The 24,529-nt window shown below is 38.4% G+C and overlaps 1 protein-coding gene across 5 annotated transcripts in view; it reads right to left on the bottom strand.

The window, feature by feature from the left end:
* Positions 1-1,086: 1,086 nt before the first annotated feature.
* LOC129775139 (carnitine O-palmitoyltransferase 1, liver isoform) overlaps positions 1,087-24,529 on the bottom strand; it is a 67,468-nt gene continuing 44,025 nt past the window's right edge. For 3 of the 5 annotated variants that reach the window (XM_055779470.1, XM_055779469.1, XM_055779471.1), the window contains exons 2-13: positions 18,532-18,855; positions 18,308-18,444; positions 18,083-18,239; positions 13,553-13,672; positions 12,655-13,491; positions 12,563-12,588; positions 12,231-12,293; positions 11,808-11,873; positions 2,775-2,913; positions 2,466-2,714; positions 2,026-2,385; positions 1,087-1,967 (exon numbers count right to left, since the gene is read on the bottom strand). In XM_055779470.1, the coding sequence (XP_055635445.1) occupies positions 1,845-1,967; positions 2,026-2,385; positions 2,466-2,714; positions 2,775-2,913; positions 11,808-11,873; positions 12,231-12,293; positions 12,563-12,588; positions 12,655-13,491; positions 13,553-13,672; positions 18,083-18,239; positions 18,308-18,444; positions 18,532-18,672 (2,418 nt within the window). In that variant the 5' untranslated portion in view covers positions 18,673-18,855 and the 3' untranslated portion in view covers positions 1,087-1,844. The remainder of the gene's footprint in view (positions 1,968-2,025; positions 2,386-2,465; positions 2,715-2,774; positions 2,914-11,807; positions 11,874-12,230; positions 12,294-12,562; positions 12,589-12,654; positions 13,492-13,552; positions 13,673-18,082; positions 18,240-18,307; positions 18,445-18,531; positions 18,856-24,529) is intronic. The other 2 variants (XM_055779473.1, XM_055779472.1) reach the window with 2 other exon arrangements.

Here is a 24,529-nt window from a genome sequence, read left to right as displayed (position 1 = left end):
ATGCAGAGAGGGGGAGGAGAGAAACGTTTCTCGTCTCTTAAAACCTCCACATGCCAAATTTAGTTCTGTTTGCTTGAATAGTTCTCGAGTTATGCACAAATTTATGTTTCATTTGTATGACAGACACCTCCCCCCCTCCCCTTAGAGAGGGGGAAGGGGTGTCTAACCACCATAGAAACATTTATTGCACTCTAAAATATCCACATGTCAAATTTGGTCTCGTTTGCTTGATTAATTCTCGAGTAATGCAAAAATTTGTGTTTCATTTGTATGGCTCCCGACCCCAAAATTTCATGTCGATAGGATCAGTAGTTTCCGAATCCAAGTTAAGACCTGAAGGGTCAGTTCGGATTTTTAAAAAATTGAAGCGTCTCTTTTGACGGTCGAAACAGAATTGAAATGCTTCATTTTATCTTTGTTTTAGGTTTACATCCGCGCGCCTATCGCGGGTCTGATTCCTTGAAATATAAACAAAAACAATCACGCGCTGTTGACGGGCTGGTTTCCTGGAAATCGAACGCTGTGTTTGGATATCGTTATCTCGCATGATCCGTTTGGCGTGGCAAATGATGATTCGGAACTTCCATAAGAATCAGACAGACAGACAGACTGAAATCCATTTTTATATATATAGATGACGAGTTTTGGTAATAGTAATAGGAAATTCATAGTAAAAGGAAATTTAAAAGGGTTACAGGGTAATCAATCAATGAAGAACCATTGGACCTACAAACGTACACTTGGTAAGAAAACGTGAATGTTTGAAAGTATTCATATAAAAAAAATTAAATTTGGGCGGGACAGTGGCTGTGTTGTGCTTTTAGTTGCATGTCGAAACTTTTTGCTGTTTTGCTGTTTTGTCGAAACTGAAATGTATATAAAACATCGAAAAAAAACTAAATGGAAGATAACTTCGTCAAATATGCTTCATTTCATACACCGCACTAAAATGGTTTTCTTTTATAAAATTTAAATATCCTGTAAGCTCCACATGACCGAAAAAAATTAAAAAAATATTTTAAACATGCATTCAATATATCCTGTTTAGATTTCTCATATTTTCTGTTAATTCATGGTCCAAGTTGGTTCACTATAATAAATTCCATTTTATTGGCATCGCATTATTTCTAGCCGTATTTCAATTCAAATATCGGAGACCACATCAACTGAACATTTGTTCGCTCAAATATCGCTTCACTGTAGCCGCCATCTACTCTTGGTAATAGTTAAAATTGCATTGATAATTGCCTTCATAATTTCAAATCTATATGGACAGCTAATTTTGTTTTCCATCCAGGTTGTGTTAATCGTTTCAAAATCGCTTATTGCTTCATCAGACGGCATTTTTCATAGAGAAACAAATGATTGCTTTTATTGATTTGTCTATTGATAGTGTTTGCCCAATTTTTGGGGCAATGTTGAGGTGATGGATTGTTTCCTGATTTATCGACCACATACAGGTAAAGATTAGTTCATACGAGTTTGTGTTGAAACTTCACTTTTATTGAGTGTGGGATTTTACTTTCTCGTTGATTAACCTAAAAACTTCTCGATAAAATAACTAGACTTTAATATCAACATTATCTTTTAAACATAACGCATTTCTTCCATACTTTCTACGGTATCTACCTAAATCATATCAACTTGCAGAGTCATAACAGAACGAACATAAAATAGTTGCGCAGACTATCGGACGAAGGAAGGAGTCCTGCCTTCTTCGCATGCCTGCAATACGCACGATGGTGGATATGTTTGTGAGTCAGTTTCTACGCCGGCAACTGAACAATACTGTTCAGCTTCATTGCATACCGATCACCATTCTTGAAGGGGGGTAAAGAATTATTCTATTTAGATGATACTGGCGTTCCGTTGATTGCATGTTTTTGCTGTTGACTTTTGTATTCTTCGAATAGGTGCTTCATGTCCGCTAGCGCGCGGGCGATTTCTTGAGCGAAACGCTCGGAATTCTGAAAAAGATCGACATAAAATAATTAAAATGATTCCAATCGATTGAACTGCGCTTACCGTTGTTCCACAAGTCTTTTTCGAGGAGATGTGGAAGAATATCAGGTCCTCGCCAGCAACGATATAAGAAACGCCATAACCATCGTCGGCAACAGGACCGAAACCACCGCCCGCACTGATACAATTGGGATGCTTCTTCAGATCCATCTTTGCGGTTTGGCCGTGTGGCGTTTGACTAGTGGACAACCTCCACGGCTCGCTCAGAACTTCCTTCAGGAAGGGCGAATCAAGCTCCAAGTACTTGGATACGACGTACAAGCAGAACAAGTGCCGGTCTATGCCCTTACCACACATAGCGTCCTGATAACCAAGCTGATGGCGCTCGCAAGCCACGTTCAGAAGCCTAACACGTTCTACGGCCTGATGATTGTGGGTAAAGAGTGGATTAGTAAGAACGCGTTTTTCAAAACATGTCTGGTTTGCCTTAGGTTGAGACTCACACTAATTTTTGGATCATTCATAGACTTCACCCACGCCGCTGATTCGATTGTACACGGGCGCACTGTTTCGGTACGACCCTCGCGGAACAGACGTGTCATAGATGCCTCGTAGGTCAGCGAAAACTTTCCAGCATCGCGGTAGTAGGCCAACTGCAGAGCCATCTGGAGGAAAGCGTCTGGCGAGAGGCGACACTTCTTCATCAGACCCTTACCGTACGCGTCGTGTACGAAAATTCGCAGATCGACATCCTGTGGCAATGCCATAATTTTTATTGAGCACTCAAAATCATTGTTCTGCATTTATCTTACATTGAGCAACTGCTGTGCAGCCAGATGAGCCTCCTGGATAGCGTCCAGCGCTACCTTGTTGTCAAGGTCGAAAACGAGACGCTTCGGTTTCGGTGGTTCAAACTCTGGAATGCCGAGTGTGTTGCCATTTTCGTCATATCTACCGTTTTTGATCAATATAGGAAGAGAGTCATTAAGCACGGGGCGTTATTTAGGGAATGACAGAAATGCGTGCAGGATTTTTGAGACAATCTACTGTAAGTAACTAAACAAAAGCTGTGAGGTTCATGCTCTTCTATTAATGCGTAAGTGTTAGTACTCCGAAACCATTTGATATTTGGTAGAATCAGTTGCGAAGAAAAAAAAGTCATAGAAGGTTGTGTCCGAAACACGACCGCATAGTTCACATAGGATTACATTAGGCTATCTGTCGCATGTTGTTTTTTTTTCTCTGTTAAAACACAAGGTGAAAATTCGGCCCTCTGCGGTTACTGAGAGGCGTTAGTAACCGCAGAGGGCCGAATTTCGTTAGTTTGAAAATTTTGTTGCTTCGCTACTCTGGGAATATTTTGCGCTGCTCAGTGAAAACATTCAGTATGCTCACATTACAACTGTACTGCATAGAAATATGAATAAGAAGCGAATTAACAAAATATTTTATATTTTTAATTAATATAAAATTATAAAATTAATAAATTAAAATATATATTATATATTTTATATTTAATAAAATATTTTATTCAATTTAAAAAAATTGTTATGTAGTGCCGAAATTGATTGAATTTTTTGACGCAAAAATCTCATCAATCCACATCTTGAAATGACTGAGCAATAAGCGCATTCAATTGGACATGGACGATCACATCACGATACGATCGATTTTCGTTTTTCAATTCGTACCCCCAATATGCTCCCGAAAGACGTAATCCTACGTCAAAATGTAAAGAAGTGATTAGTTTTTAATAATAGTCAATATTTGACCGAAAAGTTGTCGTATATATATATTTCGCCCCCTTTTATTCCCCTTAAATAAATACAATAGATATTCGAATTGAGTGTGATCATCAACATTGTTACAATATCCTTATAAAGGGTGTGTCACATCAAATTGCATCACGGAAAAAACGCTGTAGAAATTTAATTTTTAGGAATTATATCTTCAGCTTTCGCTTACAATCAGATAAGAGTGTATATATCACGTTGGCCATGCTTCACTGTCAATTTTTCGTAAATTTGGAAACATGTCGTCGAACGAAAAAGAGCGTCGTGAATTAATCCTGTGCACTCATTTCGAGAATCCGGAGTTGTCACATCGGGACATCGGTAAGATGCTGGGAATCGTCCAATCCACGGACAGCAGAGTACTAAAACGATACTTCGAGAACCTAACCATCGACCGGAAGGTGAAGAACGGCAAAAATGGATGCTCCGTCAGTGAAAAAGATCACAAGCGCGTAGTTAAGCAGTTTAGACGTGATCCGAGAAGTTCGGTCCGGGATGTCGTCAATAAGCTGAATTTGTCAAGTTCATTCGTCCAGCGGACCAAGCAGTAGGAGGACCTGCGTACATACAAGGTTCAGAAGGCTCCTAACCGCGACGAAAGGCAAAACATGGTGGGGAAGACGCGAGCCCGGAAGCTGTACACCGAAATGCTGACAAAGCCGCATTGCCTGGTAATGGACGACGAAACCTACGTCAAAGCGGACTTTCGTCAGCTGCCGGGCCTGTTGTTCTTCTCCGCAGAGGACAAATTCAGCGTTCCGGAGGAGATTCGCAAGCAGAAACTATCCAAGTTTGCCAAAAAGTACATGGTGTGGCAAACGATCTGCTCTTACGGAAAGCGGAGCGCCCCCTTCGTGATGACCGGCACGGTAAACGGGCAGGTTTACCTTAAGGAGTGCTTACAGAAGCGCTTACTACCACTATTGAAGCAGCACGAGGGCCCGACCATCTTCTGGTCGGATCTCGCTTCGTGCCACTATTCAAAGGACGTGTTGGAGTGGTACGAAGCCAACAGGGTCACCTTCGTGCCACAGGAAATGAACCCGCCCAACGCGCCGGAGCTTCGACCAATAGAGAAATATTGGGCGATTATGAAGCAGGCCCTCCGGAAGAACCCAAAAGTTGTCAAATCGGAGGCGGACTTCAAGAGAAAATGGATTTCTGTTCAAAAAAAACTACAACCTGACGTTGTACAGAACCTTATGGACGGGGTAAAGAGGAAGGTGGGAGCATACGGGCTTGGGCTCGAAGTATGAATAAAAAGAAAATGCCAAAAGTTGTTCAATAGCTTTTATTTTACTGTCTAAAATTTTCAGAAGTATCGGTCTACTGGGCGAATTTCTACAGCGTTTTTTCCGTGATGCAATTTGATGTGACACACCCTTTAGCTTATATAATTTCACCCTTCTAAACTCGAATCGACCGCAAGTAATCGATTTTCTACCTCACTAACCATAAAATTAAGAAAATTGTTTATATATAGTTATAAAAATATAGTTAAGAATTCGGCTCCATTAAACTTATGTAATCTGTGTGTAGCCTGTTAACGAATTATAAAGAAGATGTAACTGAATGATGAAGCTTTCGCATTTCAAGTTGATGCATTCTCAACATATTGCTGTTCTCTTTTCACGCTCAATAGAAAGAAATTAAAGGCGTTTGTGTCCAAGATAAGACCGCATTGTTGACGTAGAACTACGCTGTTATTTTATATAAGTCGCTTGGTTATATCTTCGGATATTATTTTATAATGCTGTAAAATTTTAGAAATAACTGTTATATGAAATAACTATTATTAGAATCGTTTGATCGCCCTGAAATGTTTTTTTATTGTAGATAATTAATTGCGACTGGCACGCGAACCCAAATAACTTATAACATTCCAGCACGACATTCAAGATGCTTGGTTTCCCCAAATAATTTTTTGGCGCACAACATTAACGCATGCTTCGCCATGGCGTTATTTCAACACATTGAATGCAATGTCAAAGGCTGGCTGGCGAAGCTTTCATGATTACGGAAAACAAACAATGTTAACCACTTGGAAAAAACTGAATATTTGCCTCAGCAGAGATTCATTACTAATTCCCTAGTGCTATATCTTTACGTACAGGTTATGAAACTCGAACGTACGCACATGAATATCCACATTTTGGTATACACACACACAATTATCTCCGTTTTGCGCTCTATTCAACAGAAGCCCTTTCTGTTAATATTGCCGGTCTAGATTAGCTTAGGGCTAGATTAGCTGGGTCGTTTCCAATTCAGAGTCATACACTAGAAGAAATTCTTTTTATAGAAAACATTTACAACATATGAAAATAAATATTTCGAATATTGCTCAGCACTATAGTTCTCAGCTCACACTGGCACATTTTAGTTCTCCTTCCATTTTCCTAGAGCTATTTCCAAAAGAAACAGCAAAGTTAAAACCTATTTCGCCACGTTAAGTGTCAATTAACGACCCCAAGGCTACCTATCAGACTCTATGTCACATGAACCGGAGCAACAGCATGACTTCACTTCCGATGACACAAAAAGAGTTTTTCACGATTAACTCAGCACTAGAGCGGAGGCTCTGGTCCGGGTACACTAAGGGTATCGTGCCTATGGACGCCCAAACGACGAAGCTTCACTACAGCTACTGAGAGGTCGCTAGCTGAGTGACTTCTGAATCGTGAATGATCCACTTTGCAGCGGGGCAACTATTTTTATGTATTTTTAGCTTATCTTCAGAAGGTGAACTGTGCGTATGATGCAAAAACACAAGCGCTCTTAATCAGACGAATAGAAAACCGACGCTTTGTATTATATCATCGAATTCCGTAAGAGTAGTTGATTACGATAACAATCTTTATATATAAAAATGGATTTCTGTCTGATTCTTATGGGCTTGGAAATGACTGAACCGATCAACGTGCAGATTTGTATTTTGGGATTTTTGGGCCGGGGAAGGGGGAATTGCCATCCAAATAAAACACACATTTCTGCATAACTCGAGAAGTGATCAAGCAAGTAAAACCAAATTTTACATGTGGATGTTTCAGGGGGCAAGAAATTATTTCATGGTGATTCGACACACCTCATCCCTCTCAAAGGGGGTTGGTGAGAGGGCTGCATTACTCGTGAACTCATAACAACAATAAAGATTTCTATGGTGGTTCGACATAACTAGAGACATAATCAAACAAATGGAACCAAATTTGGCATGTGGAGATTTTAGGGGGCGATCGAGTGGGTTAGCGTCAACCCCAACATGCCGGGGTTTCGGGTTCGATTCCCGTTCTGGTCGGAGGAATTTTTCGTCAAAGAAATTTCCTCCGTCTTGTACCGTGTACGCGTATTCTAGAGCTTGCCATTCAAAATGCATTCAAGGAGTGTTATTTAGCATATACATCTCAACTAAGTTCTGATGAAAATGAAAAAGAAGGTTTCAGGGGGCAATAAATAGTGGTTTGATGCTGCTTCCCCTTCTCCTAGTGGGGCTCTGCCATACAAATGAAATACAGATTTCTGCATATCTCGAGAACTAGTCAAGCAAATGGAGCCTAACTTCGCATCTAGGGTTTTTGGGTATGAGGAACGTTTCTATGATGGTTTGACACCCATCCCTCCTCTGGAAGAGTGAGAGGGATTCCATAAAAATTTTACACATATTTCAACCAACAATTGAAAATTTTCGGAAAATTCTGAAGGAAAATGGGGAAATTCGGAAAATTGAATTTCCATATGTTCTACAAATACATAGTGACAAGCGTTGTTAGGGAAAAAACGCACTCCTTTATCTAAAAACTATATAAATAAAAATGGATAAGGTAAACGATTTTGGTTTGTCCAGTCGAAAATATGATCATGGTTTGTCCACTTTTTCGAAAGCTCTAATTCAGCACACCTTTTTCAAATCAGGTATTCGATTGTTTCAAAACATATAAATAAAATTGCTTTTTTCATGATTTACAGTAATTTTATAGTATATTTTCACGGAATCCCATGTTTTAAAGGATTATAAAATTGGTGTTAATGCGCTAACTTTTAATCGGTCACCAGATGATTATTTCGCACGTATTCAGACCTTTTCTGGATTATAACACTTACAAATATTGTAAACATCATTCTTGCACACCATTTGTATCAGATTTACATAGCTAAACCATTCAATTAACGCATTTTGATGAACTCAATTCTGATCATGAGTTGTCCTATTACCTAATGTTGTGTTGTACATATGATTTCTATAGCAACCGCTTGCCGCACTGCAATTTGTTTATTGTGTCCATCGCGTATAGCAGAAATAAAGTTTCTCTATGTTGAGTGTATTGAGGCGAACACTTTTAAAATGCCCAAGAAAATGCGATATTCTAAAGAAAGCCTAAATTATAAATGGATCAATATGATGACAGTAAACTCAAGCAATGATGAATGAAACATCTACTTGAGAATTCGAATGTTTCTATCAAAAATGGTGATTTCTAAAGCCGGACAAACCATGATCAGAGGTGGTCAAACCATGATCATAATTCCTCTTTGAGGAAAATCGTTAGAAAACATAAAAATTTGAATAATTTCAACGCCTTATGGTAGTATTAGCAACTAGAGACATTGGGCTTTTCAACAAACCCAAACTCGTATCGATTATATGTGATTTTCATGAAGAAAAATTGATTTGCATTTACTACTTGCGTAAAAACACCCCAAATCGGACAAACCAAGATCATTTACCCTACTTTGATTCCAAAGCAGTTTTGGAGCTATGGATAAAAGCATAATAAATCGCTTAAGCCTTACACCTTTTATCGAATGAAGTGATCGTCATACAACTTCGTTCAGCCGAAGGTATTAAGGCTCGTTTTCGTAACGTAACGTACCGTTTTAGAAATTTTAAGCTTACACCCCAGTACAATTACAAAACTGATACGATGTAAAATACAGAAGCACTTATAACCAGACGGCATGAAAATCGGCGCGGTGCCTCCACCGAACAACATTGCACCACTGTGTGCGATGTTTGTTTTCCAAAGTTCCTTTGTATCAAGCAAAACAGTTGCTGCCTGAAGTGAAACTGTGACTTAAAAAATGACGATCACGATTTCAATTATAGAGACTTCAACATTTCTCAGTTCATCCGCCTCCAGCTTCGAAAAAGGCCAATTTGGAAAACTAAACTAAACTCTCAGCCTTGAAAAAGAAAAAAAAATTATAGGAGGTTGTGTCCAAGATACGACCGCAATGTTGACGTAGAACTACGCTGTTATTTTATATAAGTCGCCTGTTTATATCTTCGGATATTATTCTATAATGCTGTGAAATCTTAGAAACAACTGCTTAGTAGTATAATCTCTGAATTAGTTTTTCCATTGTAGAATCAGTTGACGATAATTGATTGATGAATCATTCTTGCCCTCGTAAAACAATACACTAGCTGATCGTATGTCGCAATTTATTTCATGTCAATGCATTGAAAATTTACCTCGAACGCTATTCCAGTGGCCTTTTTTGAAATTGACATAGACTCGGCAACAGTCGATTATATACATGTGGCACCAGCACCATTCGTGCTCATGTGGCCGAGTGGTTAGCGTCAAAACCTAACATGCCGGGGGTTCGGGTTCGATTCCCGTTCTGGTCGGGAAAATTTTTCTTCAAAGAAATTTCCTCTGACTTGCACTGTGGTCACGCGTATTCTAGAGCTTGCCACTCAGAATACATTCAAGGCGTGTTATTTGGCATAGAAATCTCAACTAAGTACTAATGAAAATGACGCAAGTAATACTACGTTGAGACGGCGGAGTTCCTCTAGGAAAGTTAGTGCCATATAAGAAGAAGAAGAACCAGCACCATTATTCCACATCTCATATCTACATCAATATATCTTTGGCGCCGCATGGAAACAACAACAATGACAACACTTGCAAGTATCAAATATCATGCTACATGTTATTTAGTATTGCCTCAGTGGAATCGCACCTCTAGGCATCGTTCATACAACGTAAACCAAGCGCCAAACAAGCGTTTGCAATAGCATGCATACAGAGCCATATATTGGTGGCTTGAAACTACTAGGAATATAAACACTTCTCATCATTTTGCGCTATTCTAAAAAACGCTTCTGTTAATATTACTGGCCTTAGAAAAAGTTGCATTACTTTCTCATGCTCGAGAGAAGCGCAGCTGTAACCCTTAGTGGAGGAAGTTTTGCTACTAGTAAGCAGAACCTAATCACATACAAAATTCCAGAACGAAATTTACTTTGTTGGTGACTAATCAAGCGAAATAAACTCTTTTTGTTAATATCAACAACCTCGAAAACAGTAGCAATGCTTCATTATGATCAATATTAGCGCAAATGCAATTCTAGTTGAAGGCTGTTTTGCGACTGGCACGTGAACCTAAATAACTTATAACATTCCAGTAAGACATTCAAGATGCTTGGTATTCCCCAAATATTTTTTTGGAGCACAACCTTAACGCCTGCTTCGCCATAACGTTATTTTAATGCATTGATGCATTCTCAAAGGCACCAACGAAGCCCTTATGATGACGGAAAACAAACAATATTAACTGCTTGGAAAAAAGACTGAATTATGCAACACAACTTGTACTCTGCTTTAACACCCATCGATGCGAATTCGCTGATGAGTTTGTCAAGAGCGACCGCCTTCACCAACAGCGGGAGGAGCTTGATTTTGGTTGCTGCCTGGGTAACGGCGTTTACATTTTCGACCGACGCGCCGAAATCGTTTACTTCGCTGTTGTTCGATGCGGCGTCACACTCGCGAAGGCTCGGTTCAGTGCGAACGCTTTTCACTGCACCAACATCGCGTGCATCAATAGATGACGCTTGCCTCGAAATTTCATTGCCCCTGGCAATGCGTTCGTTTTTTGCAGGGCTCGAGCCTGCGCTCCTCTTCTTCTTGCTCATCACACACTACGCGAAGCGTTCAACTTATGACGCGGGAAGAAAAACACACGATATGAATAACGCGAAAAACGAACAGAAAAACCAAACGACGATATCCAAGTTGGATTACCACTGGTGGGGTCCAATCTTAGATCGAAGCGCAGCGAAAGCAAAGTGAACTGGATTGCTCAACAGTTCAATGCCGAATGGACGTTTTCCTCAGCGAGATCCACTGTTTATACTCTAGGCAAGTACTCTCCTTCATTCTTCTACTTTTTCTTTGTTCACGGAGACTTCAAATCCTACGATTTTCCCTTCGTTGGTCGTCGATAAGTTGCTCGTTATTGACAGCTCTGTTCGGGAAAGCACACAAATGGACAGAACAAATGTATGGGAAAATGGAAACGCTTAGAGTTTTCATGAATTTTACCATTTAAAAACCAGGGGATTCTAATGTATAGCATATTAAACAAATCTTAGGGAATTTCCGATTCGTTTAGTATGTAAATCGCCAAAATCCGTTGGCGGCAAAAATAGTTATTAACGTTAACTTTATTTCATAAAAACGTGACCTGTTTTCTGATTTGGCACCCTTAATAAAAGACGTAGTTCTACGTCAAAAGTCTCGCTGTTGTCTGATCGCTAGCTGGATGACTGATTAATCGTGAATGTTGTGAATTCGCGAATAACTTGTTTATTCTCTGTAAATTGAGAACGGACGGAGCTTTACTTGCAAGATCTTCTCCATCCACATTATCCGTAGAACAAACGCTGCATTTGCTATTTGTATTTCATAATAAACGTGCATTTTGTTTATTTGGGACAGTTACCGAAAGACGTAGTCCTTTGCCCAAAAAATAAGAAAATTATGTATATAATAGGAATTTATCTCTTCTTTAGAGAGAACATCATAAGCAGCAATGAAGAAATTCAAAACATTACGGCATGCAGAAATATGATCCCCTCCTATGTTTGTATCGAGTAATGGCAATAGTTATGTATAATGATACTGATTACTTGTATTATTTTCTACCACCACCAGACAATATTAATTATAAATTTCAAACAGTGCATTCCGGTACTATGATTGTTATTTGTCGCTATATTAGTAGTAAACTAAATATCTACGAAGCATTATTTGATACCATTACCGGTTTTGTAGCGCCTCCTCTGCAACAATGTTTTCCCATACGTGAGCCATCACTGGGGCATCGGCCCTGTTCAGATCAGATATGGTAAGAATTCATTTCGTACATTATTGAATAGAAAAGATGATAGCAAATAATGGTAACCTTGGGATGACATGATAGTATGTGGAGATGGCCGAAACAAGATGCTGTACTACGGTACCGAACAACAGACTAACCTAAACTAATCTGGCACATTTCAAACGCATCGACCAACCAGCACCAGTGGATGACCCCGCATAATACATACATTTTAGCGAATGAACCTATAGCAGACACAACGGAAGCACCTATCGGTATGGTATATACAACAAACTGTCTCAAAAATGTTCACTTTCGGTGTGAAGTGCAGATAGTAAAGTTCCTTCGATGGAAGAGTCTAATTACCGCGGTTCATTCTCATCCATGATCATCATTTCCCAGATATGCGACATCACTGCTGCATCCGCCCTGAATAGTTCGATTATTTGTGATGTATTCGTTTGGACAACAGACGAGCCAATCGGGTGAGCGTATATTTTTGGATTGAAAGACAAGTACAAATGGGAAAATACAGTACCAAGCAACGATTTAAAATTTTGAGAGAGAAAGAGTCCGAAATAGTGTAGCTGCTTCTGTTTGCCCCACAAGTTCCGAACAGAGAACTATGATTGTGAGTATGTACACAGACCCTGAAACAATGATGCTTCAATAGAAACATTTTCAAAGGTAAAACTTACCAGGTGTGTTCTGCGTTGAATCCAATCTAGAAATGTTACATAATACATTAGCTACAAATCTATTCTTCACCGAACGGTGTGAGTCGTCATACCCTTCCGTTGCTCCCGATACAAACGGTGAAGCTTTTGTCGAACCATCTATCGTGTCCCTTTCCGTGCAGCAGATATCTTCCAAACTGATCCAACTTCTCTGGATGTGCCATGTCAAACTCAAATGGCTCCTGATCCAGTGACAGCACAAAGGCGGCACTTTCGATGAGATGCAGCGATGTTTTGTTAGGTCCCTTTGCAAACACCGACTCACGGATTTTGGCCCATTTGGTACGATCACCAGCGGTCAATGATGCCAGCAGTTCCTCCCCAACTTGCGGTTTTGCGGTGCTATTCAATATTTCTTCAATTTGAATCTGAATCTCACAAGGACGCAGAATGCGGCCGTTATGGTAGATGATAACCTTATAGTAGCAGGCTTTGTGTAGCACCACAATGTGATTGGAGTCTTGATAGTGTACGATTTTGTCGGTTTCGACCCCCGGAATACGTACAGTGTTGAAGATGCGCTCGTACTGCCACGAGCATAGAGGAACCAGCCCCTGTACCAGAATGGGCTCCAGCTCCTGCCGTTCAACTGATCTCCTGAATTGAAGAAGCATGTTGATCACACTGGCGGCACGAGCACTTTGAACTGTGGTCGGTTGAGTGAAAATAGCATCGATACCGTAGAAGTTACTGTTAACCATCAGAGCACTTCGTCCGCGAAGGTAGACGTATTCCTCCCACCAATCGGATACGTAGTTGGTAGACCACCAGCTCTTCAACAGCAGATAACGTTGCAGCTTGGTAGCTATTCCGTTCTGGAACTCGTTAGCTAACCTTTCCATGCGAGTATAGTTTTCGTCGTCCAGCAGAGGACGAACCGAACGCAGGTACTTAAAATCAACAAACTTAAATTATACTCCGAAAAAAATACCGTTTACTATCTTGTCTTACCCGAGACATAGTATCTTTAACGCTTGGCAAAGGTAGACGCGGGAGGGAGCCTTGGAAGCTGTACAAACCGGGTTTATTCCAAGTAGCTAATATTTTAACGAATAGAGCCCACACTCTTGTCTACAAATAAATAAGAAGCTAGTAAATGTCCAACAACGGATACGTTCCATCAGTGGTGTAGCGTGACCGGATGACACCCGGGGCGAGTGTTTTGGGTGTCACCCCTCAAATTAAATCTTGTTATTAAGCCTTTGTTTTCATGCCCTAATGAAAAATTAAATTTATTGATCCAAGAAACCTAAGTTTGAGGTTAATTATAATTAATAAAACGGGTGTTTTTTTAAGCGTTTGGTTTTTAATTAACAAAAATTGAAAATCACCGCAAAATAGCGACATGTTTACATGTTTCGGGATGCATTGGCAGCTCTCGTATTATTTGTGTCTGCTCATGTGACCAAATACGACAAATTTGTTTATCAACGTATCCGTTCAACCGAAAATGTGATTCATCGCTAAAACATTTTTAACAGAACATTGATTTTGATAACAAAATTCAATTATTTGTGAGTTTAATCGTGAAATGTCAATGAACACTTGCAACTTTAGTTTTGACACATGGCACGAAGCCTCAGAAATGCCTCTTCCACTAGGTTTCATAAAAACGCAAATCGCTAGTAATCGCTTCAAACTGTAAGATTAGGAAGCGTTCCTTAGAAATTCCATTTCATGATGAACAGTATCACTTCCAATGATTGGCATCGTCTAGGTTAATTCTTAAAAATTTAGATGACTGGTTATACTTGAAAAAAATGAAGTTAAATATAAGTAAAACGAAATACATGGTAGTATCGACACGCAGTCTCGATAGTGGCAGTCTATGTATAAGTATAGATGGGCAACCTGTGGAAAGAGTATCATCAATCAAAAATCTTGGCGTTATTCTAGACGAAACGCTGCTTTTTGAAGAGAACATTAATTATACTATAAAGAAGGCAGCTCAAAAATACGGAGTGCTTTGTAGAATAAATCATTTCTTGACTATTGAAAGCAAAATAACGATCTACAAAGCGCTGATCGATCCACATTTTGATTATTGTGCATCTGTGCTATTTCTTGCAAATAAGAGACAGATGCAAAGAATGCAAATGTTGCAAAACAAGACTATGCGCCTGATATTGGATGCGCCTACAATGGATGTCAGTCAGTCAGCGTATTAAATATTGCACTCTTACGTTTATATACAAAATGACGATATGACGATATGATATGACGCCGAATTATCTATGAAATACTATAATATGTATGAAAGAGATATGCATCGATATAATACAAGACAAGTAAGTGACCTCAGAACCATGAACTTCCGAATGTGGTGTACCCAAAACTCAATTTTTGATAAGAGATATCGACTGTATGATACCTTACCCAATGAGACAAATACAGCAACAAGCCTTCGTCAGTCAGTGTTCGTCAGTCAGTGTGTTGTTTTTCATTAAGGGTGCCAAATCAGAAAACAACAATTTTATGAAATAAAGTTAACGTTAATAACTTTTTTGCCGCGAACAGATTTAGACGATTCACATACCAAACGAATCAGAAATTCCCTCAGATTTGCTTTTTATGCTACATATTACAATATCCTGATGTGTAAACGGTTTAAATTGATAAAAATAGAAGCATTTCCATTTTCTCATACATTTGTTCTGCTCATTTTTGAGTTTCCCTTCCCATGCTGTCAATAACGAGCAACTTACCGACGATCAACGAAGGGGAATGATGTAAAGTCACCGTGAACAAACAAAAGAAAAAGAAGAAGAACAAAGGGGAATATTTGCCTCGAGCATAAATATCGTTGAAGCTGAGGGAAGTTTGTGTTAGAGGCGAATGAACTGCAAAGTTTAAAGCCTCTCTAAAACAAAGAATGGAATGGAATGGGAAACTTTCAGAATCGTTCTAGATACGAAGCAATGAATATCGCTTGTTCTTCCTTGTTTTGCGTCATCGTTTCGGTTTTAGCTGTGGACGCGACCAAATGTCTTATTCGCTGATGTCTCTGGCATTGCAATCATTACATTCATTAATTCACTAATCATTAAAGTTCTGAACTACACAATTGTGTGCGGAATCATCAAACTAGGCTATCATTGGCTTACCAAGAAAATAATTGTACAAAAATTATGTGTGTTATTTGGTTCGCATGACAGTAGCAAAACTATCTCCACCAAGGATGACAGCTAAGCCAATCGAGACCGGAAATATTAATACAAAGGGCTTCTGTTGAGAAGAGCGCATAGCGGAGATAAGTGTGTGTGTTTAAAATAATATCCGAAGTTATAAACAAGGGACTTTAAAAAAATAACAGCGTATTTCTACGTCAACAAAGTGGTCGTGTCTTGGACACAACCTCCAATTTTTTTTTTGTTGAGTTTTTGTCTTTTCTATCATTAGACTATGATATGATGGTGATATTTTATTTGTTTGTCATTATTTTTTATATTTTTATTTTCATATATGTCGAGTGGTCGGTCTACAACAGTTTGAGCATCGTGCACATGAAGCGGCATAGAGAAGCTTAAAATTGAGCATTGGCAAAAATAATAGTTCTGTATTTTAAGAATATCATATCATTCTAAGGGATTGAAAGTGGAAATTGCGAAGAAGCTAGGGATAGCTCAACCGGAGTACTTGTAAATTTATCTTTTTAACAGATGATTGACGAGATGTATGTGTTGTGGCAGATCTCATTGCAGATTCAGATTGACGCGATTATAACCCAGGTTGAATGAAGGGCCTGAAGTATCGGCTGGAATTAGGCTTAGGTTTGCTCAGCTGTCTGGTCTCGAAAACGATTAGCAGATCGTTGTCGGGTATCCAGTAAAGCGGGATTTCCTTTGTAAATTCAAGGCTGGTACTGACATAGGTATTAGGTTCAATTCCTGATCGATCAAGGGAAATTCTCTTGACACGCCTTGGGAGAGTTACTGGGCTTGAAGTGTCGGCTAGAATTAGGCTTGGGGTTGCTCAGCTGTCTGGACGCGAAAGCGATCGCATTAGTAGAACGTTCTCGGGAATATATTAAAGTTGGAAATTCATGGCTAATGCTTATACAAGCATTAGGTTCGATTCCCGATCGGCCAAGTGTCTTCCCGGGTTGAAAATTCTCTTCACATGCCATGGAATATTTAGCGTTCAGCTAATGCCCTTACTTGTTCTTTTGATTAACAATCTATGCCAGCGGTACAACCAGACCGTTTTTTTTATTTTTAACTTGCTTACTGGTTGATTTGATATTACAAAGAAACTCCTCCATATATTTATCCACAAGATAACTCGTCCAACTCAAACCTATGTAGACGAAAGAGGTCGGACCATCATCATTAAAAAAATGCAAAATTGTAAAAATTGTTGTAACCCTTTAGAGATTAGTGAATTATAATGTATAGCATATCAAACAAATCTTAGAGAATTTCCGATTGAATTGATATCCAAATCATGAGAATTCGTTCACAGTGAAAATAGTTATTAACGTTAATTTTATTTCATAAAAACGTGACCTGTTTTCTGATTTGCACCCTTCCTGAAAGACGTAGTTCTACGTCAAAATTCCAGCGGCCTTTAAATGTCCACGAAGTTTCGAAATCTCTAGTAACTACTCGCTTTCCGAAACTTCGTCGTTAAAATTTGCAAATTTGGGAATGAAAGTATTCAATTCGCTGTCAGATACTGCTTACATGTATCTTGCTTAAATTACGGCTACTTATTTTGCGATTTTGATCGCTTCTGTAATTCTCAATGAAAACCATCAATGCTTTTTTCTGCAACAAGCAAAATTACAAAAAATTACTTGTCATGTTCGTAGAGTGGTTTACAAACCCTTCTCCATTTAAGGGAGTTTGTGTTGTAGTATAGATATATGGAAAAAACACGATTTTTTCCTTCATATTCCTGAAGTTTAGACATTCAAGAATATAGCCCAGAGAAGACTTTTCGTAAATTTCATCGTTTACCAAGTTATAGTCATTTCAGTGATTTTTCACTTGTCCGAGTTTCATACGATAGCGGCATCTTTACTGATCTGTTCGATTTTTTTCGTTTCAAATAACCATAAGGGCTGGAATCATTTACGCCATGGCGCAACTTTTTTTTAAGCCCCCTCACTTCACCAGCTTGTAAATGTGTATATTAAATATTTTTACAGTTTATTTCTTGTTGTATTATTAAAACATAAAGAAACTAGTCATGAAATAATGGATAGCGAAAATATTCCTTGTTTCATTTGTTCAGAGCTCGAAAAACGCCCGAAATTCTTGCCTCTACACTAGAATAACCCTTTAATGAGGGGTGTCGTTACTCAAATCAGTAACCTTTTTCCATCCAACACAAAAAAACATCAAGAAAAATTCTTTACACGAACATTTCCATGGTGAAATTGTTCACTAAAGAATGACCCCAATCACAGAATAGACTCGAATGACTGCCTCCTCCGACCCTTCCCCTCACACTACGCCACTGCGTTCCATCAATACTCACCCCCAAGGAAACTTTGCTGCCTGGAGCTCGCTTCTCGTACATCCAACCTTTGTACATTAGCAACAACTTTAACGAGTAGCGCATTGTGTAGCAGATGCATAGCCAGAATAAGAGACCCGCCAGACAGCATGCTGTCACCTGATAATTCACCGTATCTCTGCAATAGTGCGAGATTAAAGTGAACAATATTTTCGATCTGGTTCGCAATGGAAAAGAAACACTCACCCTGGTAATATCTTTAAAAAATTGTTGACTAAGTTAAATGGAACATGTCGTTGTGTAAAATGTAATGCAATGGCAACAGCTATCACCAACCAAAGGCTCTGCAAATGAGCAGGATAAACTCCATTGTGAACGCCAGCCTGAAAAGCAACAAAAATAAAACCCATTCGTGTGTGGTTACAGAAAATAACACGCTAACGCAATTTCTAGCACAATTCAGTTCTTACCCTGAACCGCGCTAGCCGCTTTTTCCATGACCTAATGCCGGACTGCCAAACCAAGTTCAACACTTCCCGGTCGTAGTTCAGGTGCCATCCTTCATGGGTGATGGAGAACGAGAATGCAACAGCCGAATGGGCTTCAGCCATGACACAGTCGAGCGGTCACGGGTGTCTTTGTTGGTTCTGGCTTTTCCCTGAGATGTTTTTTGTTTTGCACTGGTCTGTTTATTGTGAATTTCTTAGGACTGCCGAGTATGTGCTATTAGCTAGCAAACGCTGCTACTGATTATCGGTGGAATTCTATCCTGCAGATAGACTTCAATGGAAGACCTGAAAGAAGCAAGATATAAAAGAAAATGCTACGACCAAATTATAAGGACAATATAAGATAATAATAGAGATAGAGATTTCTATGAGCAGTAGCAACATTGTTCATTTCATAAATATCGTTTGTAGCTGTGACAGTAAGGCGTAAAAAATAAAAAAAAAAATAGATTATTTGGTCCCAATTGAGCAGCTCAACTGTTCCTCTGGTGGTTTACATTTCTCTATCGGATTGTAACTGACGATGAAAAGTAACAGTTCGTCTGAAAATTTTATAAGGTTTTATAAGGCAAAATTCAATTTTATTGTTCAACATAATCGCCTTCGAGGGCGATACAGCGATTATAGCGATCACAGGCCTCAGTTTCGGTAATCACTTCATCATCGGTCTTGAATTTCTTGCCAGCGAGCATAAAAGAGGAATTCGATTTTTGATTCATCCCCTTAAAGTCAGAAAATACCTTTCTCACATGAAAATAAAATCCAGATTCGCTCAGAGGGTGATAGACGATCATATTTGATGGAAAAATCCTTCTACGCATATGTTCGAATTTCAACAATGACAGAGTTACAGAACATTTTTTTTGTTTCGGACTCTGTTGCTTCAAACTGGCTCTACTTTTTAGTACGCTACGGAGGACGATTCTGTTGCTTTCATTTGAAAGATGATATATATACATGATATATTAGTGGAACATCTAAATTAATGGATTTTAATAACATTTTGGAAGTGAAAAACTTAAAATTTAGTAATTGTTAATAAATTATTATTAATGTCATCCTGATTTTTTTATTAAACTGGATTGTTTCTATCAATCAAATTGAAGCTCTACAATTTGGTTTTTGACGTTCTATCAATCTTAATTTGGCTGCAATATCGATATAATTAATTCTTGGTGAAAATTCAAGCAAAATATTCAAAAATCATGCTTCGAGTGAAAAACACCCAGAGTACCAAAAAGACAATACAACTCAAAGTGATTTTGTTGCATGATAATACTCCTACAAACACTGCAAAACCCAAGGAATATTCTCGTGTAGACGGAGGAGACCATCTCGTTTCCACCAGTGGTGAGTATCTCATATTTTCATTAGCTGACCCGGCAAACTTCGTCCTGCCCAAAATGGATTTTTTGTTATCAATACTTTCAAACATTTACGTTTTCTTACTAAGCGAAAGTTCATGAATCCAATCGCAGAAATATTCATTGATTGATCATCAAATTAATCCTTTACAATGTTTACGGACTATCACTTTCTTGAGTTTGGCGCTCAACAACACATTTGGCGATTCATTTTTATTTATATAGTTACAAGATATAGGAGTACGTTTTTTCACCTGAAAATCAATTTCCACTTTCGAACAAAGATCAATTTCGTTAGCACAAACACCAAATGTACTAAAAACGCTTATCGAGATGTAATTGAAGAACATTTGGGAATTCAATTTCCCAATTTTTCGAAAATTTTCAATTGGCATTTTTAGTTAATAATATGTTTGGTTGAAATATGTGTAATATTTTTATGGGACACTCCTTCTCTTTCCAGAGGATTTACATTACATTTATTATACTCTTAAATCCTCACAACCTAATTTTGGTTCCATTTGCTCTTTTAATGCTTTAGTTATGCAGAAATTTGTGTTTTGTTTGTATGAGAGTGACGCCCCCCCCCCTCCTCCACTTCAGAGAAGGCAGGTATGTCTATTAGTTCTCAAGTTATGCAGAAATTTGTGTTTCATTTCCCTAAAAATGACTCTTTCCAAAAATTCATAGCTTTTGAACCACGATTTAGATGATCGACTTATTGAAAAATGATGAACCTGTGAAAATATAGATTTTATTTTCATAATTATTGATTGTAGTCGTTTTTTATTGTTTTCATGGCTTTGGACTAGAGGGCGCTGTATTTTTTTATATATGATTTTTCAAAGTAAACCGGTGGTCCGAAAAATCGTTTTTTCCCCTTTTATTCAAAAATGACTTTTTTGTAAAAATTCATAACATTTGAACTACTGAAACGATTTAGATGATCGACATATTAAATTGAAGCAAATAAGCTAAACTTCTTGTGCACCCGTGGCCGAGTGGTTAGCGTCTGACATTATCATGCCGGGTCTTCGGTTTCGATTCCCGCTCTGGCCGGGGGATTTTTTCGTCAAAGAAATTTCCTTCGACTTGCACTGTGGTCAGGCGTATTCTAGAGCTTGCCCCTCGGAGTACATTCAAGGCGTGTATTTGGCTTAAGAAATCTCAACTAAGTTTTAATAAATGATGCTAGTTAATACATACGTTGAGACAGCAAAAGTTCCACAGGGAACTTTAAGGCCATTGAAGAAGAAAAAGAAGCGAACCTTCTTTGAGAAAAAAATCACACTTGCGGGAAGATTGGATTCTAGTCGCATAGGTCTTGTCTGATTACATAGGAATATTGAACGAAGACTGAAAACATGTTAAATTTGCAAAATAATAACTCAAAAACGAAAAATAACACCTTTCCGATTGTCGGATATATTATGTTAAAAAAAACCTCAGCTTTCCAGAAAAAATATAAAAATATATAGCAACTTCCATCTTTAACCGAGAAAACTATGAAAAACAAATTCAATCAATAGTTACAAAAACGAAAATCCAAATTTTTCGCAAAATTAATATTTTTTAAATAAAACTCATAATCTTCAATTGGATATGTCGATCATCTGAATCGGTCCAGTAGTTCGAAAGTCATGAATGTTTGTAGTGGAAAAAAGAGGCAAAATTGTTTTTGACGTAGAACTACGTCTTTCATTAAGGGTGTCAAATCAGAAAACAGGTCACGTTTTTATGAAATAAAGTTAACGTTAATAACTATTTTTGCCGCGAACGGATTTTGGCGATTTACATACTAAACGAATCGGAAATTCCGTAATATTTGTTTAATATATCATACATTAGAATCCCCTGGTTAGTAAATGGTTAAAATTCATGAAAACTTTAAGTGTTTCTATTTTCCCATACATTTGTTCTGTCCATTTGAGTGCTTTCCCGAACAGAGCTATCAATAACGAGCAACTTATCGACGACCAACGGAGGGGAAATCGTAGGATTTAAAGTCTTCATGAACAAAGGAAGAATGAAGGGGAATACTTGCCTAGAAGAACAATGAAGGGGAATACTTGCCTAGAGTATAAATAGTGGATCTCGCTGAGGCAAACTTTCATTCGGCATCGGACTGTTGAGCAATCCAGTTCACTTTGCTTTCGCTGCGCTTCGATCTAAGATTGGACCCCAACAGTGGTAATCCAACTTGGATATCGTCGTGTGGTTTTTTCAGTTCGTTTTTGGCGTTATTCGTATCGTGTGTTTTTCTTTCCGCGTCATTAATTGGACGCTCCGCGTAGTCTGTCATGAGCAAGAAGAAGAGGAAGGCTGGCTCGAGTACTGCAAAAAGCGAACGCATTGCCAGGGACAATCAAATTTCGAGGCAAGCGTCGTCTAGTGAAGCACGCGATGTTGGTGCAGTGAAAAGCGCTCGCACTGAACCAATCCTTCGGGAGTATGACACCGCATAGAGCAACAGCGAAGTAGACGACTTCGGCGCGTCGGTCGGAAATGTAAACGCCTTTACCTAGGCAGCAACCAAAATCAAGCTCCCCCCGCTGGTGGTGAAGGCGATCGCTCTTGACAAATTCATCAGCGAATTCGCATCGATGGGTGTTACAGCAGAGTACAAGCTGTGTGGCATAATTCAGTCTTTCTGCTAGCAGTTAACATTGTTTGTTTTTCGTCATCATAAGGGCTTCGTTGGTGCCTTTGAGAATGCATCAATGCATTAAACAGACGTTATGGCGAAACAGGCATTAAGGTTGTGCGCCAAAAAATCATTTGGGGAATACCAAACATTTTGAATGTCTTACTGGAATATTATAAGTTATTTGGGTTCGCGTGCTAGTCGCAAAACTGCCTTCAACTAGGATTGCGCTAGTCTTGATCATAATAAAGCAATGCTACTGTTGATATCAACAAAAAGAGTTTATTTCGATTGTTTATACACCAAGAGAGTAAATGTCGTTCTGGAATGTTGTATGTGATTAGGTTTCGCTTGCCAGTGGAAAAACTTCCTCCACTAAGGGTGGCAGCTGCGCTTAACTCGAGCATGAGAAAGTAATGCAACTTTTTTCGAGACCAGTAATATAAACAGAATCGTTTCTTTTGAAAATAACGCAAAATGATGAGAAGTGTTTATATTCCTAGTAGTTTCAAGCCACCAATATATGGCTCTGTATGCGTGCTATGGCGAACGCTTGTTTGGCGTTTGGTTTACGTTGTACGAACGATGCCTAGAGGTGCAATTCCACTGAGGCAATACTAAATAACATGTAGCATGATATTTGATACATGCATGTGTTATCATTGTTGTTGTTTCCTCGCGGTGCCAAAGATATATTGATGTAGTTATGAGATGTGGAATAATGGTGCTGGTGCCACATGTATATAATCGACTGTAGCCGAGTCTATGTCAATTGCGAAAAAGGCCACCGGAATAGTCTACGGCGTAAATTTTCAATGCATTGACATGAAATTAACTGCGACAAATGATCAGCTAGTGTATTGTTCTGCGAGGGCAAGAATGAATCATCAATCAATTATCGTCAACTGATTCTACAATGAAAAAACATATCACAGATTATTCTACTAAGCAGTTGTTTCTAAAATTTCACAGCAGTATAGAATAAAATCCGAAGGTATAAACAAGCGACTTATATAAAATAACAGCGTAGTTCTACGTCTACAATGCGGTCGTATCTTGGACACAACCTCCTATAATTTTTTCAAACCATCGGTTAACTGTGGAAAATCATATCTCAAAAACGAAAAAAATAGCATCTCTGATATCGAGTAATGTAAAAAATTCTCAGCTTTCAAGAAAAAATATAAAAATTAGCGCCATCTAGTCCAAAGCCATGAAAACAATAAAAAACGACTACAATCAATAATCACGAAAATAAAATCCATTTCTTCTGCAAGTTTAATGTTTTTTAATAAAAGACCAAGGGGGTCTCCGTAGCCACATTGCACAATGGTCCAGGAGATGCATTTAAGTAGAAATTAGCATTTAGAGCTCGACAGTTATTCTCTAGACAAAGTTGTTATTCATCTTCATGTTGCCAAAATAGGGTGACCAACATTTTCGATGAAATAAAAAATCTAACTTTCTTATCTCTATAGATAGAGGTAAACATAGTTGTAGTCATTTAAAACATCTTTGTAGAACAAAGTTTTTTCTATCTCTCGAAATAACCGATATAGCGCGTTTTTCCTAATTTGCGTTGGGGTCACCAATAAAAAAAAACTGTTATTTTGCTCTGACTTTTATATTTCAAATTCTACATACAAACTGTCTTCGAAAGACTTTTAGAACATACTGATACAAACATTTTGCGATGCAGAACTTGTCAATATCTTAAATTCACTCAAAATTATTGATATTTCATTCCAAAAAATACGTTTTCTGCGATTGTTTGGCATTCTTTATGGGGCAAACATAAACAAAGTTTATTAGCGGCATTTGAAAGAAAATAGTTTACTCTACATGATGTGTGATTTTCAAAACTATGTTATTTTTTGTATTTGAGTAAATTAAAATTGAAATCACGAAAAACCGTCAATAACTATGAGTAGGATTTAGATATTGACAAGTT

This window comes from Toxorhynchites rutilus, chromosome 3, assembly GCF_029784135.1.
Source record: "Toxorhynchites rutilus septentrionalis strain SRP chromosome 3, ASM2978413v1, whole genome shotgun sequence".
Lineage (NCBI taxonomy): Eukaryota > Metazoa > Arthropoda > Insecta > Diptera > Culicidae > Toxorhynchites > Toxorhynchites rutilus.
This window is presented reverse-complemented; position numbering and strand designations above follow the sequence as displayed.